The sequence below is a fragment of the Temnothorax curvispinosus genome, unplaced genomic scaffold, assembly GCF_003070985.1.
Source record: "Temnothorax curvispinosus isolate PA1 unplaced genomic scaffold, ASM307098v1 QBEX01004775.1, whole genome shotgun sequence".
NCBI lineage: Eukaryota > Metazoa > Arthropoda > Insecta > Hymenoptera > Formicidae > Temnothorax > Temnothorax curvispinosus.
Genome location: NW_020214555.1, coordinates 1737614 through 1755077, shown reverse-complemented (window position 1 = coordinate 1755077; position 17464 = coordinate 1737614). Strand labels below are relative to the sequence as shown.

At 34.3% G+C, this 17464-nt stretch overlaps 1 protein-coding gene across 3 annotated transcripts; it reads left to right on the top strand.

Moving 5' to 3' along the window:
• The first annotated feature begins 828 nt into the window (after nt 1-828).
• On the top strand, nt 829-16144 carry LOC112454098 (acyl-CoA Delta(11) desaturase-like). Of its 3 annotated transcripts, XM_025015315.1 has the most exons (7): nt 829-1041; nt 12073-12299; nt 13666-13796; nt 14380-14585; nt 14662-14847; nt 15039-15400; nt 15494-16144. In XM_025015315.1, exons 2-6 carry the CDS (start codon nt 12086-12088, stop codon nt 15361-15363), a joined length of 1062 nt encoding a protein of 353 aa, XP_024871083.1. In that variant the 5' UTR covers nt 829-1041; nt 12073-12085; the 3' UTR covers nt 15364-15400; nt 15494-16144. The 3 variants fall into 3 exon arrangements, with proteins under 3 accessions (XP_024871083.1, XP_024871082.1, XP_024871084.1); XM_025015314.1 differs by having other exon boundaries at nt 830-1041; nt 15039-16144; XM_025015316.1 differs by lacking the exon at nt 829-1041 and adding an exon at nt 10580-10718 and having other exon boundaries at nt 15039-16144.
• The last annotated feature ends 1320 nt before the right edge of the window (nt 16145-17464 follow it).

Genomic DNA, 17464 nt, shown 5'->3' with positions numbered 1-17464 from the left:
TAGTCCTGTTTGTTTTACGCTATGTCATTCTTCTACGATTTCTTTTAAGAGGTAGTACTAAAAAAAAATGTAAGAGGAAGAAAAAAGGAAATTTTCAACGGCGATGCAGGGCATACAAATTGTGCGGTGTCCAACGTCCAACTTACAGAGTAGTTCGCAAAATATTAACCTTAAGAACTACAATAAATCTCAGAAAATTTGTCGACTTATGGTCCTAAATCATATTTAACATAAAATGCTAACAAGTTATTTAAATACTCAACACATTAAATTTAAATAAATTTCAGTTTAAATAAATATGATTGCAAAATTATCTCTCAAAATATATGTATGTTGCGAACAGAATCGATACTCTCAGACACAGTAAATATATGCCTGTCTGGAAAAATAGAAAGCTTTTTCAGTCTTTATCTGAGATGTTCCTTTTCGCGATATTAATTTCTCACTTTTATAAATAGTATAGAGAATTGCGAAATTATTCTACACGCGTTAACAAGCGCATTCGGGCTATTATCTCCATCAAAATCTATTATCTCTTGTATAAATTTTGATCCACAAATTAATTCCTTTTTTGTCTTAATATAATACTTAATATGATAATAATAAACATTAATTGATCATATATTTCATTCATAATAAATAAATCGTGATTCACCGGATTCACGCATAACGCACCTTCGGACCTGCGCACGCGGACCTGCATGACAATATCACGTGCTGCACGTTGGTCTCCGTGATTTGCCATGCGAGCACGTGATGGTGCCACCAACATCGCCGGCAGTCTCTGTCTCTCTTCAAGCATCGCGAATAATATTTAACTCTCACGCATGGTGCCGGTCTCTCAGTTCTTTTGCCGACGCCGATCGTTGCTCATCTGCCGACGGTACGATAAAGCCTGTCAACGACAAAGTCCCTGATCGAGAACACAACAGAGTCGCACGAGAAGCTCACGTCTTTCTGTCTTCCACATTTGTCAGCCCAGCCAGAGAAATAATCCACCGCTGGTCTCCAGGACGCAACCGGTCGTAAAAGCTTACGAAGGTAGGTCGATGTGATTCCTTTATTTCATTCACGATGAACCCTTCGACTACCCTATAACGGCAATCGCTGCCGGTTTTCGTCCCTCTCCTCCAATGTGACAGAAATCGCGCCTTCGTTTTTGACAACATCAAGAGACACGCCAAGTACACGCGAAGCGTGACCGCACCGTGACTTTTACGCGTTTAATAAAATACAGATTTAATGGATTATAGACTATCAAAATTTAATTGAAGAATTTTATTATTCTGGGAGATATTGAAAAATATTCACAAAATTAACGCTATACTTATATTGAAATCGGAACAAATTCTCCTCTTTCAGTTTAATATTTGCACGCTGATAGGACAAGTACAGATAAAAAACATTCATGCTCTGTGTTTGTTTCGTATTTGTATTTTTATGAATTTTGTTTTTATGTCATTATGTCAGATATTACTTATATAAGGTCAATCTACTTTTATTTAATTATGATTCGGATACTATGCGTTATAACTAGGAAATATATCTTCAAGAAAAAGAAAGTTTTCAACAAGACTATTTCAAAGCAAAATGTATATTTTTCTTTAAAAAAATGCGGCTTCTTCGAAAGTTAGAATACAGGGAATAATTACCGTGACCATACATCTTTTATTATAAGGGATATAGTCCTTTAGATTTATTTATTTTCTCAAAACTCAATTTTGTCCTTTATTTTCTCCCAGAAAATATGGTCACTGTAGGAATAATACAAACTGTAATACACACTCATTATTCCCACATGATAGAAAAAAAAGAAGCCAAATATAGCATTGCGTACAGGGTTAAAAGATACATCGATACAGCAACGTGACGCACTTACCAAGGGAATCTCGTAGTTTTTAATGCAAAAGGTTGCTCTTTTCCTGCCCACGCGTTATCAGCCCTGATTGTGGTTGAATAATCCCTTTGTTATTAAGGATATTTCTCTCTCTTTCTCTCTCGAGAGAAAAAATGAGTATGAGTAGGTGGTTTTCCACATAGGCATAATTCCATGTATACATATGTCTTCGGCCTACGGAGGACTCTACAATGTCTCGTTTAACTAGAAGCGAAATTCTAGAATCCAGATGATCGTGAGAGAAGCGACGATTCACGCGCGTAAAAAAATTGTGTATTCATCACTCGGAGAATATTATCCAATGACTCGAGATATTTCGTTACATTTCCGAACCGTCTCTCTTCAGCGTCAGTATCGATTTTTTAAGTAATGATTACAACTATTTGTCAGTAGTTTTTAGTGTTTTTACACGAGGAAGGTATTACTTTATGCAACTGGTATTACTCAATTTTTGCCTTAAAACACATTACTCTTTACAACGATCCCAATAATATATTTATCGCTAAGATATCCGTGATGTCGGCATTGCCGCGAGCAACCATCAACGGCGGTATATACGCAAAGCGCGTACAAACGGACGTGACAAAAAATTTGAACGAGCTCTGCTTTTAATTACATATATCAAGGTAGAGGGAAATATTTATGCGTAGCTTGAACAGTTATACGTATTCGAGGAATTGATCTGAGCTTCCTGATCAATATACACCGTTATTGTTTCCGATATATGAACACCATTAGTTGAGTCGCCGCGTGTTTACATTTTCGTATATGAATCCAGAAGGCCTTAAATTGAAACGTATAAGTCGCGAATATTATTAACATTGGCACATTCAAACGGTCTTCGAGCCTGTTAATGCATTAATATATATATATGTATATAAAAGTTACTAATATTTAATAACTCTTAATTATTTTTATTTAGTTATTGATTTACTTATTTATCAATTAAATTAAATTATTATAATATTACAAGTATTATATTAAATTAGGAAAGTTATTTTATCATTCCACTATTGCTGAAAAATATTGCCTATTTAATTGCTTACATGAATTATTTTGCTAAATGTTTCTTAGCTACGAGGTGGTCCGATCTTTGCGTGCGTTCGATAGCAGCTAAAGTTTTATTACGAAATGCTCCGTCGCGAGGAATAGCGTAGCTCTATATTTGCGACATAATCCTATTGCGTTCTCTTCGATGCATATAAGTGTTTCCTGTTGCACGCTCCGTGGAGAATGATCGGGTTGGGGAGCTAATTGTCTGGATAATCGTTGGACACGATCGTTCCGTATCACCGACATTATATCAATATTATTAATTATACATAAAGGATAAAAGAAATTGAAACCAATGTAGGCTGCATTTTTTAGTCGGTACATACAAAATTCGGTAACATAGTTTCGTAATAATTTGTACGCAATATATTTGTATTTTATAGATATCATTTACACTATTTAAAACATTAGTCATTTACTTAATCTTCCTCTTTTATCAACTTCTTTGATTTTATGCGGAACATTTTTGTATTCTTATTCTTTTTATTGCGCAGAATAATTTTTTACGATGCATGAGATGCATAAGATAAATAACTAGTAGTTATATTAAATGTAAGAGATAATTAAATTTTATGAAAAGAGTAATTAAGTAATATTGACAATTATAAAATTGCTTGAATGCAATCAAATTAGCATCATTATTCCTCCTTTCAATCTATGTAATTCCTTTTGCAATTTAAAACATTTTTTTGAAGCTCTAAATTTTCAGTTATAAATTACTCATAAAAATGATAAAAAATAGCAATTAAGTTTTTGAAATTTTCTGATTTGTCAGAATTGCAAAAATTCTCATTCGGTTTTCAAGTATTTTAAATTTTTTCACAAAATGTGGTACCTCAAATTTATGAAAACAATATTCGATAAGAGCTACTGTTGTTTTATTAGCATAAACTTAATTATGCATAATGGTCGTTCTATATTAGTCGCATCAATCGTAAGAGTCGTAAGAAACCACCAACCATAATCTGTTATTCTGCTTGCGATCGAAGAATAGACTGTGGTTGGTCAATTTCTTACGACTCTTACGATTACGACTAATGTAGAACGACCATAATATTCAAATGCAAATTATCAGTCCGTTTTATTTGTTAATAAGCATTTGGATCTTCGTGTTTAAAAATAAAATGTTATGTAAAGATGATCTTGTACAAAAGTATACATTAAACGAGCAATGTATTTCGCAATGCCTTCGGCGAAAGCGTACATTCGCGTTTCCGGGGTGACTTGATGTGGCGTGACACCGTTTGAAAAATACAAGGAGCTCAGATTCACACACAGGAGATAGTGTGTCATAATGATTATTCTTCTTTCTCGTATGCAAACGAAGATTGACATTTAATCTAGACAATAGACCTTGACTTTTAAATGATTAACGAATGTTTTCTCTTTAAATTTATATTTAACTAAATCCGCGATTACGCAAAAATCGGTAAATTGGTAAAACAGAAAAAGAATATTGCCTAATAGATAGATGACAAATTATTGTATTTTTTATCAAAATAATATTTTTATTTCCTGTTTTTTTGGTAGGTATGTTAAGATACTTTACATTTCTGTTCTGTTTATCTTATTCGGAACCAGTTTAGCGTTGTCAGACAACAACAAAATTCTATAAATATCTGAATTGTATAAATATCTACATTCTATAAATATTGTATATGTGAGTTGTAGACTAAAAAATAACATTTTGCAAATCGGATTAAAAATTTGTGTTCAGCTTACCCCTAGTTATACTTGGCTTCAATGATAAAATTAGCGGTTCTAATTTAACAAAATATTCCATGATGAGAAAATGCATTTTTGCGGCAGTGAGCAAAGTCCAGAATGACGAAACTTCTTGTCATTGGCAGTCAAGGGTTAATCAGCTCAAACATATATACAATTAATATAAATTTGTTAATATATGCAATACGGATAATCTTAAATAATGTAAAATAATTTTATTACACATTTTACAATTTTGTTACAGATTTATGTTGTAAAATAATTTTTATTTCTCTTAAATAACACGATTTAAAAAGAACTTAAATTTAGATTATTTTTTATAATAGATTTATACAAAAAACTGATTTGTAAAAATTTGTTTATCTGTCAGAATTAGGATTTAAAAGTTACCAGTATTGCGTATACGATTATACTTGCCTATTATCATATTAATTAAGGAATAAGAAATCAATTTTGTTAAAATTTTTCCATTTCATATTCAAAGTTTATAATAGGAGAAACCAGGATAAAATATTTTAAGAAGTTAAAGTATTATCAGAGTTAAAATATGAAAAAAAGTATATACATAATATAAACGTATATAAACGAATGTGTGTTTAATATGTCAATAATTTGGTCTTCCACTTCAATACCATTTTTTTTTCGCGTGTCACAATGTAAGTGCGTGATCGGCTGGTGCGACCAGATCGAGCGCTTTACGTGATATAATACGCACGTACGAGGAAGTGGCAAAACAAGATGAGCAGCCGTTACTCGCGTGATCCGTTCATGCATGCGATCCGTGTATGTACTCACACATACGGATGCCAGTCTACCGGTCGACCGGCGCGGCGTGCATATCGAATGTTATTAGATATTACAAAAAACCCTTTTCATTATTAATATAAGCTCCTCGATAGAATATTTTAGATATTTATGAAGCTAAAAGAATCTAAAATTTTAATCCAGATTTAGAAACCAGATTTAATAGGAGATTTAGAGATACGCGTACAAGTATGTGTGTCTTGGCGACGTGCACCGGAATAAGTGAGCGCGCGGTCGTACGAGCGGCGATCAACCAATGCGATCGCATCGCCGGCACGACGTGTACCCAACTCGTATCCACGTGGTCGCGTGAGATGCGTGCACGGATAAAGCTTGTTATGATACGCGATGATTCCTTCCAGCGTTCACATTGCAAAACTCGGTATGTCTAGAAAAGGATCAACGGGAAGATATTTTCGAGTAATTGTCATAAATAAAAATAGGAACTTGCATATTTTGCTTCCTCATCATTTTTTTCGCTTACGTATAAAGCTTTTTCTATGAGGAATTAGCAAAATTGTTAGCATATAATAGATTGGCTTCCTCATAGAGGAAGCTTTATAAGCAAAAAAAAATGATAAGGAAGCATTGTGCAAGTTTCTAATTTGCACACATTTTTTATTTTTATATAACCTTAATTACCATAAAGAATTTCAATCACTTGAGACACTTCAAAAATTGATGTTTTTAAATATTTAAGTATTTAAAATGGAAATGACATTTTGCATTTTTTATTTTAAATACGTTTTTGGAAAATCATTTCCATTTTACATTTGGAATAAAAATATCTATACATTTGATTATTTGTAAAATGGGTAAATGGTTTTTTTTAAGCATATAGCTCTATATCTAAGCTCATAAATTTTCCTAGCGTTATTGATTTCTATTTTAAATACTTAAATATTTAAAATGGAAATACTTAAATATTTAAAATGGAACCATTTCAAATGTTACTCAGCCGTGACACACACACACACACACACACACACACAAGCGCGCGCGTCCGCGGACATAAAAAAAAATGCGATTTTCCGACGTTTTATAACATTCTAAACATATTAGCATTAAAAATTAAAAACAAAATTACGAAAACAAAGCTTTCTCTATGTGAAAGCAAAAATAATGAAAAAGGGAGAAACAAAAAAATAAGAACGACTGATTTAATAAAGTAAAGTAATGATGTGACGTGCCTTAAGGTGCATAATATCATTTTTCTCACTTCAAGCAGTTCCATCAGCACTCTTTTTTTATTATTAGTCAATAATAAAAAGGCATCATATAAAGTACAAGCGCCACGTATATATATGTACGTGGCGCAGTATGTGTGAATCACGCGAGATAATGATCGTACGATATGCGTGCCTGATGCAAGGGTCAGCGAGCATTACCCGAGTATTACTCACGTGAACTATTACACTTGGGTTCATGTTATGAAGCAGATGGGGCAGAAACCCGACGCATCTAAAAAACAGCTGACGGAGATTGCGGTTACGAGTCACATCTTATCAAGCTCCCGGCTAATTAACCCGTGAAATCACGCGATTTGTCGGATGATTTATTTACGCGCGTTAATAGAGAATTAGCAATTAATTATCTATTAATTGGATAGTTTGTTCAATTATTCATTACTTTGAATGAAAGAATAATAACCAACAAATTTGTTTAAATTATTAAATGATCGGAAGAGGTTCGCCTTGAAGAAACGCGAAGCTGCAAGTAGTCAGTAGTTCAGTACTGCTAAAACGTGCGGTCGATATTTGTCGGAAGAGTAGAACGCGCGCGGTGTGTCTGGTCTGTTTCTCTCCGTTCACCATTCGCCGGTCTCAGGTGGCGAGAGTTGTACGACGCGATTCCATTGGTTCAGACGGTCTCAGCTGAGGTCTGGTACGAGCCGACGGTCGACTCATATACCCGTATCAGACGCAACGATTATTCTCCCCAATCCTTTCTATAACAGCCGGTATAACGTGATCTTCAACGAACTATATATATCTGAGAGAGACTGAGAGAGAAAAGAAAGAAGAGACATAATGATTCGGAAGATGTTGAGGTGAACGGAAGATTTTTCAAGCTGGACCCTGAAGCTTAAAGCTACAAATTATTCGACTCGCGCGTCTTTTTTGGTAACAACTATTGCAAAATAACCGTTAAGTCGGAAGTGTTTTATTTTGAAAAGCAGGACTTAAAAAAAAATTGTGTCGTAATTTAGATTATTATATATCATCGAGAGTGTGTTATTTAACACTACACGGAGATTAATCTATATTTATTTCTACCGAAGAAATCTTAGAAAAAAAAAGAGAAAAAGAGAAAACAAATTAATAAAATTAATTATCTATGTAATTTCAATAAAAGTCAGGAAAAATTTTAGGAATTAAGATGTTTCAAAAATGAGCAATAAATTATTTAAAAATGTCAAACGAGTCATTTTTTGATCCCCTTGGTATAGTTCTAGTTTAAGAAATGACTTCAGAAAAAATTGGTTCTAAATTATCGCGGAATTTTCGAGAAACAGTCGAGAAATGATCCAATCGTATGATTCGTATGTATATGTATGTATCATATAAATGTATGTATCAGTACGTATATGATACATACATGTATCATATATATGTAGCGATAATGAATGCACACGCATATGTATACCAGATCGTTTAAACGGTGATAAAGATAAAATGCGAAATCAGCACATGGTCAAGATCTACTAGAATTAGCTGTTTCGCAAAAATAGACTGTCTAACAATGCGATATATATTTTTGTCATGCACGGGAGACAACAAATCACGTGACTGCCGATACAATCGACGATAAGAACTGATAAGTGTCAATGTAAATGAATTTTTCGCCGTGCGTGATGTATAAATATATAGATGCAATAACTACTTGACAGCATTAACATGAAACATTATGTGGCGAATATCGCGTAGAAGCCAGTTAATTGTATTCATAGTACTTGTTTTCTTATAGTACTTTTGACTTTTTTCCTGTCGAACGTCACAGTGAGGACAAGTAAGAACGCGATACGGGAATAACACGTTATATATACCTAACGTCTCAATGCATATTAAAGATTACGCTCATTATGAATGTCGTTCTATAGTTTCGTATTTGGTTTTTTATATTTCAACTTTTTCGTTTTTCTCTAGTGTATTTTTCTTAAATTATATTTTCCTTCTTGCCAATTATTATGCATATAATAACATGCATCGAATTTATGCATATAATAACATGCATCGTATTAATGTGCAAGATTTTAACAAGATATTAATAAGAACCCGCACGTCATTTTCAACACATTTTATCGGAATTGCTTTTGCAATTTAAATTAGACAATATCAGCTCTTATTAGCTAAATCGCAATTTTTTCTGTTAATAGTAACGTATTATGCACATTATGCTAAGTCGAGTAATTTATTATGCATATATTATTTAGCAAGACGGGCGGATTATTCTCATTAAATTTCGCAAACGCAGGAATAAAGTTCAACATTTAATAAACCGCAACAAATCACATTTATATTGTACATGGTATATCGTATGCACGTTTAATATTGAAAAATAATTCTAAAACTAATTCTAATTTTATAGGTTGCGTTTAACACAAAATTGGAAAAATTGTACGCAGTATATGATTAAATTATTTCATAAATTCTTTTATAATCAAAGTTTACTAATAAGACAAATAAGTTAAATATATGTTTATTAACTTTAGCAATACAGCCAGAAAGTGGAGACAAATAAGTTAAATATAAATTATACTAAATGGAATTCATTGTGTGCTACACTTTCATTTATCTAATAATTCCAAGAATAACATTATTAATAATTTCTGAAAATAATTCAAATAAACGATATATTGTTTTTCTTTGTTGTTGACTGACATCACATTCGATCGATAAAAATGCACGTGTAGAAATCATATAAATGATAGCGCGCGCGCGCGCGATCAATTCTTTTTTTATTGCCGTGATATAATATCACATTGTGTGTTAGATGGATGTGCTACGTGAGAAACGCGGCTGACCTCGAAAGCCTTTGTGCAGCCTTGGCAATGATCGTGCTCGCTCGAACGAACTGAGCTCTGGAGGCCGCGTCCTCAACCTTGTTTATAATCTAAAATATCGTAATACTGCGATCGCTATATAATCATGAGGGTTATTCTCGATCAATGGATTATAAATGTGCAATGCAATAAATGAGTTATATCATTCTTCACGTACACTTTGAGACACGACGTAACTCATTTATCGCATTCCCATTCATTTTCATCGTAATGAATAAAAAGTAAACCATTCAGTTGTAAGCTATTAGCGTGTTTTCCACGAGAATATATTGTATATAAACGTGATTTCTAAAATCAATAATTAAATGAAAGAGCATGGAGCCGCAACAAGATGTTAGTGTCGTAATATTTAATTAAGTTAAATTGACAACTTTTGGGCTGACATTAGGTTATCCTCAGTGCAATAAATCAAACAAATTACATCAATAAATAATGTGATTCATATTTATTATTTGTACATTCAATAAAAATATTAAAAGAATTATTCCGATAACGCGATAATACTTCTAATACTTTTAGCTTATATAAATTACGTAACTGCTTCAATGTAGCCAATCTCATACATCTAATAAATTAACATCTCATCGAGTGTAATGTAACAACTACGTTTGTTAACAATAATATACATTAACATAATTGGCATAATTAGCATTATATCTGAAAATTTATACAAAGTATAAGTTCTTATTTTTCTCACGTTTTTCTCATTTCTTTTTTTCAAAATTAATTGAAGACGTGCATACGCAATCGCATTCAAATTTATACGAATTGTTATGTTGCTTGTACATTGTTTTCGTCTCGTGCAAAATCGTTATTTCGATTCGGGTTTTCGATTAGCAATTCTACTCCAATGACCGGACTATTCGGAGGATCAGCTGATCGTTCACCCGGCGTCCCCGCGCAGGCGAATGTCGACGAAAATACCGTCTGGTCGGCGTCCCGGCGCCGCGCAAGCCTGCGCCTGGAGGACGTCGGTCGAGGATCCAGCTGGCACTCTGGCAGTCGATAGACAGTCCTCGGCCGGGCACCGCCGGCACCATCGCGATCTTGCTCCACTCTGATATTCGCGATCGCGGGATATAGGCGGTTCGTCGGGTTCGGGCGCGTACATTCTCGCGCGTTTGACGGAATTCAGGGCGATCTGCAGGATTGCGACGACAAGCGTATACGAGCTCCGTACGTATGCACAATTTTGACTTTCGACAAGCCAGCCGATGTGACTCGGAAGCTGCTATAGTGTCTTAATTTAAATCGAGTCCAAGGTGGTTAATATAATCAAAAGGTTGAAAATGAAGAAAAGATGTCAAATCTATATGTGCGAGACGATTCGAGTCTATTTATAAATATAAATATAAAATATAAAAATGTAAAGATATAAAAGTCTATTTTCCGTACAGAGAAGTCGTACTCCGTTATCATGTTAGAAATAGCGAATGGAATATTTGCTCTTCGCAGTTTCACTAGCTCGTCGATAAATCGAGCCTAAACAGGTATACCGCGGCGGGGTCTCGCGATGTGAGTTTCTAACTGGGATAAACCGGGATGACAGCTGGTAGCTTCGTCGCGACGACGCGGCGAAAGTCTTACAGGTGTCATTTCTCCAGAGAATCACTCTCTTTCCGGGCACCGGTTACCAATTAGTCGGACGAGCCGGCGCGCTCGTGCGTGCACAAACGACGTAATCGCAACGTTGCTTTACGTTTCCAGGTCATGCACTACCTGGAAAGTGTCTCCGCTGATATAACCGTCGTTCGTCGGTCTTCGGCGCGTGTAATCGCGTGTCGCGATAATTGTAAATAAACTCAAGTAGGTAGGAGAGAGAGAGAGAGAGAAAGAGAGAGAGAGAGAGAGAGAGAGAGAGAGAGGGACACACTTTGTATTTGACCTAATATAAATTCGTGTTTGCTGCTACACTTTTTGTCTTTTATCGATCGCTGTTGCGTCACACGTCATTGCCATTCGTTCTAAATGCTTTCGTAACTTTTGACTCTACGGGAGCATCGATAATTACGGCGCTATTGCACGAGCCATGTTAGCTTCATCAAATAAGCCGTGCGTGCAAATATAATTATCGTCGCGGCGGCCTCGTCAAAGGAGTTCTATTCTCGTGACATCGGCGCTTTCATTTGGGAATAATTTAGATTTGACTTCATCGAAGTTTAGCTAATTTTAATTCTGCAAATATAATATATGTATACCGTATTTATTAGTGTCTTGTTTTTATAATCTTTTAAGACTTTGAATTTGAAATTATTGTATATTAATCGCGCAGGTGTTTTTATTTGTTCTTTTTATTTTAATGTAGCAATATATCTAAATGATTAAACACCCAAAACAGCGATATTAATAATTTAATAATTTAAATAAGATTATAAATCTAGATGGTTAATGAATAACGCTAATGAGATAAAAAAATATGTACGACATAATTATTTGTCGTAATCGCGATGACAGTAATGAAGATTTATTGCTTACTACAATTTTTTATAAAACATAATTAATGGAAATTTTTTTACTTGGCTGTTAACAGGCTTTACGCAAGGATGGCGCCGAATATAACGAGCACACCGACGGGGGTGCTTTTCGAGGGTGAGACTCTTCCCGAACCGCAGCTGATCGAGGAGTCGAAGGAGAAACCGAAATATGTTAGGAGCATCGTTTGGAGGAACGTGGTGATTTTCTCGTTCCTACATCTCGGCGCTCTTTACGGAGCTTATCTCGCCTTCACGTCCGCCAAATTGGCGACCGTCTTTTTCGGTAAGTGTTTTAATTTTATTGCGCGGTGTAATGTACCTCTTACTTCCTCATAAAATAATTATACGATGAAATAATATTTTTATTTAATAAAGAAATTATATCTACACCTTAGAGGTAAAGAATCGTATCTCCAGCTTTTGTCAAAATGGAGTTGATACATTTTTTAATACAATAGCTTTAATAACAGGAGATTAAATTGTATAATGGTAAAGCATCTCTTATGTCTATTATTACTATAGTTCCTTAAGATATAATATTCAGAAAAAGTCGTATTGAACATTTTTATAGTGCCTAATTTTTAAAGCGCCAGGTACAGCGTGTTATTGGCTATTTAATATTTAATTGTACTATTAGACATGTCAGTTAAATGATTTTATTAAAAATTTAATAAATCAAGTTACTACTTTATTTTAAATTAAACGAAGTATAGGCTCTCTAGACAAAATCAAAGGAAATAAATGAGGCAATCGGAGCCAAGCGCGGTGATCAATGCGCAGACAAATTATAATAATAAATAAATATATTAAAAACGAACGTTTCGACACTTTTTTAGTGTCATCTTCAGCGTGAATAAGGTTACATAAAATTCATAACGATATAAAGATTTACATGAATATACGAGACGAAGTAGTGTACAAAAAGGCGCTGTCACAAAAAAAGTGTCGAAACGTTCGTTTTTAATATATTTATTTATTATTATAATTTGTCTGCGCATTGATTACCGCGCTTGGCTTCGATTGCCTCATTTATTGTATTTCCTTTACTTTATTTTATATTTAAAAAAGAAATATATTGTTTCTCTATTTAAAATTCTTATTTTCTCTGAATTCATAATAATAATTAATGGAGATACGATTCTTTACCTCTATAGGATACAAATATATGAAAGTATTAGTTGATCGATCGCACATTATCCCTTACTTACGACACGATTGAGTTCAGCTGATACATTCGCGTTGACGTACCCGCCGTGGTAGATTTTGTTTAATTTTGCACTTACGCGAAACTCTTTAGCGTGAACAATTAACGGGATGTTAATTAGATGAGCTAAAATACTCGATATATTTGCGACTTTTTCAAACGAGATTATAACACACCTGTTGATAGTCTTTTTATTTTATTTAGACTAATTGGTTTACGTTATTATAAGAATTACTACGTTGTTATCATAATAGATTTTTCAACACGATTGTTACTATATAAGCGTGTTACGAGGCATTTGTTACGAGTAAATTTTCCGTTCCGTGAGAGATATCAATCATATCTCTCGTAATTTTTCACAAAATAGTTATTCCATAAGAATTGATGATCATCGGAGCAAACGGCAAGACCTTTGCGTGTAACATCATGATTTTCTTGATTACAGCAATTTTATTGTATCAACTCACCGGTTTGGGAATCACAGCCGGGGCTCACCGACTCTGGGCACATCGATCCTACAAAGCCAAGTGGCCTCTCCAGGTGCTACTTGTGATTTTGAACACTATAGCATTCCAGGTATGTGGATTTTTTAGAGGAAGGCTTAACGAATAAAAATATTCGCCAAAAATAAAATGTCAATTCGTAATCAATTTTTTTCGCTATTGTGACATCGAAGATTGATTAGACGTATTATATTAACGATGTAGCAATCGGTTAAACAAGATACGATAGAATCGATTTTTTTTCCTACAGCCAGTGAGACATAAAGAATTCATGTCGTTACGGTGATACCGAGCACAAAACACGCGTCGCGTGTAAGAAATGAAAAAAATAACATGATCCATACAATGTCGTTAGATGTTGGCTAAACAAGTGATCTGGTTGTTAGAAAAAAAAAAGACATCCTTCTCCATAAGCTCGAGAACGTAGGTGGCGTACGTATTGTTCGTGACGGAAATATAGACACATGAGTGTGCACATTTCCGGCACATTTGTATTTATCGCGATATAAATATTCAGAGAAATACGTAATAAAAGAGGAAACAGTACGAAATGCGATTATACGCGACGAAGATATAGCAAAATCATTTTACGCAAACGAAGCAAATTAAGGCATTCTATATCAGCATCGATTAAAATGTAATTTTGTCGGATCTAGGATGCCGCGATCGATTGGGCCAGAGACCACAGGGTTCATCACAAATACAGCGAGACCGACGCCGATCCGCACAACGCTACGAGAGGTTTCTTCTTTTCCCACGTGGGCTGGCTGCTTTGCAGGAAACACCCAGAAGTTAAGGAAAAGGGCAAGGGTATCGACTTAAGTGATCTTGAGAGCGATCCTATATTGGCATTCCAAAAGAAGTACGTGTGTCGATATTGATCGAAGTGATGCTTCATTGACGAACAAGTGTCTACAATAAATTATTGCTCGTTTCAGATATTATTTCATACTGATGCCATTGCTGTGCTTCATTTTGCCAACCGTTATTCCGGTCCTGTGTTGGAACGAAACATGGACGAACGCTTACTTCATTCCCACTGTTTTCCGTTATATCTTTACATTGAATATGACGTGGCTGGTAAATTCCGCGGCTCATCTCTTCGGCAATAAACCCTATGACAGGTAAGCATCAATCGGGTTAAGCCAGTCTTGTAAATGTACTTTTTAAATTTTATACTTTAAAAATTTTTTTTCCAGAGAAGAAAATTATCAAATTTTTCAGTCTTTACTTTTCAAATCTTTACTAGACTTTTTTGAAAGATTTATTTTCAGAGCGGCGTAATCAACATTCAATTACAATTGCTTTCTTGTAGGTTTATCAATCCATCGGAGAACAAAGGCGTTGCCATGTTCGCCCTCGGCGAAGGCTGGCACAATTATCACCACGTCTTTCCCTGGGATTACAAAACGGCCGAGCTCGGCAATTATAAACTCAACTTCACGACGGCCTTCATCGACTTCTTCGCGAAGATCGGCTGGGCCTACGATTTAAAGAGCGTATCCGTGGACATGGTAAGGAAACGAGTGGAGAGAACGGGTGACGGCAGCCACGAGTTGTGGGGTTGGGGCGATAAGGACCAAACGCAGGAGGAAAGAGACGAAGCGATAGTGACGCATCATCACACGAAAGATCAGTAGGACACTGCGTGTACCTACGTGCGAGACTCTCGATTAAGTAAGGCTTTTTTCCACATTCGTCCACAAATCGGTCAACAAATCGATTTGTTTAGACATTTTATGAAAGATACTATTTAACTCGACCTTCCAGGACAGTCTCGACCGTCGCGTATCTCGGTTCCGACATGTCGTTGCACGATTATTTGGCGGGTTCCATGTAATACAGTCTTGGAAGGTCCAGCACCGAGCAGGATTTTTGTAATGTCGATGGTGTTCTGGATTGCGAGCGTTGTACTCGCCCGATAAGCTTTTTTACCGCCTTTACAGAGATATACAGAGTTAGCTTTCGAATTATACTGTGTAATTATTGGGCCATAGATTGTTGTACCATTTGTACAATTTTTTAACGCGCAATCGTAACGAGAACATATACGTATTTGTATAATTGGAGCATTGATCAAATATAATAATTTTGTACTTTTGCCTTTTAAAGTATCTACAGTGGGTAATCTACTGCGGCAAGAAAAAATAGTAGAATGATAAATATGGTACAAAAATTACGAATCTGATTTAACATAAATATAAATCGTTTTTAAGAATTTATAAACGTTGCTAAATCGTTGCTCAAGTTTAAATAACATCTACTATGTGATCAAATTTTGTATGTTGCACCTTTTTGAGCAAAATAAACAATTCGGTTCTCAAACCTGATAATAATCTTAAGACAATACCGTCTTGTTGTTAAATCAAAATTGACTTTAAAAAGTACTGTATCGTCCAGAACATCAGCGAAATATTATTCTTTAACAAATCTAAAAGTTAAATTTTCTCTCTTTCTTTGACGTAAATTTTAACATTATAAACGCATAAAAATTCTAAGTTTTTATTTACGTTACGATGAAAAGTTATTTGAAAAATACATCACGTTTTTGTATAATTTTTCTCTTAGTTCCTATTAATATGTTTCATGCTTATCATATTATATAAATTAGTTTGTAAAAATGGATTTGGTATAATTTATTTTTTTAATTATACGTATAAAAAATTATTTCTAATAGGGTAAAAGAAACATGTAAATAAAAAAAGTTTGTGTTAATAGGGAGTTTTTGCAATACCGTCTTTCAGACACGGTAACCGTTATCTGAATTGTTCAGATACAGAGTGAATGTATCTGAACAATTCAGATAACGTTTGCTGTGTCTGAAAGACGATATTGCAAAAATTTTCCTCATATAATAAGAAAGATTAATAAAGATGCGTAAACCAAAGTAAGAGAATGTAATTATCCAATGTGATGCAGTTGTGCGAGATACGATGTATGTGTATATTAATTTATCATTGTGTTTGCATCAATTAATATAATATAAGATTCGAGAATAACTGTTATACAACAGTTTGTGATGTAAAATTGTAAAGCGATGAAAGACGGGAGGGAAGTCATGATTTCTGACGGAACTCGTTGCTCCTCGCTCTAGTTAAGTAAGCGATTATACTTTTTTATGATATAAATAAACATAAAGCACTTCTACTTACGTTTTGTTACGCATCTACCTTCCGAAGACATCGAAAATATCTGAGATCGTACATACGAAAACGCAACGCGATTTTGTAAGTGTGTCAAGTTAATCGAACGTTACATTAATTATAATTTATATCTTTACAGAATTTAAATTCATACTTTAACACGTAACAATCGCGCGTATTTGTTTTCAAGTCAACATTATTGGAAATTTCTACATCCGGTCTTTTGATTACAATTTGTATTTTATATCATATTCTTAAATAAGATTATAATTGTTCGTCCAGTATGGCAAGAAAAATGCACGAAAAATGATATGTTTATTAAGGACACAAAAATAAAATTATTGTATTTTTACTATTAAATATAAGAAATCACATGACTGTATCGTATTGTATTATACAATAATAAGCTGTCGCATTAATAACTAAAATAAAGTGTTTAAGAAAATATATATTTTTATGTAAAGACATTACGTACCTTGCGTCTCTTTATTCAGCGTCTACACCTTTAATTCAAACGTAAAATTGTCTCAAACATCACTTTAATCAGTAATATCATAAACCAGTACCTACATAATGTAGTGATAAATGAGTGTTCCAG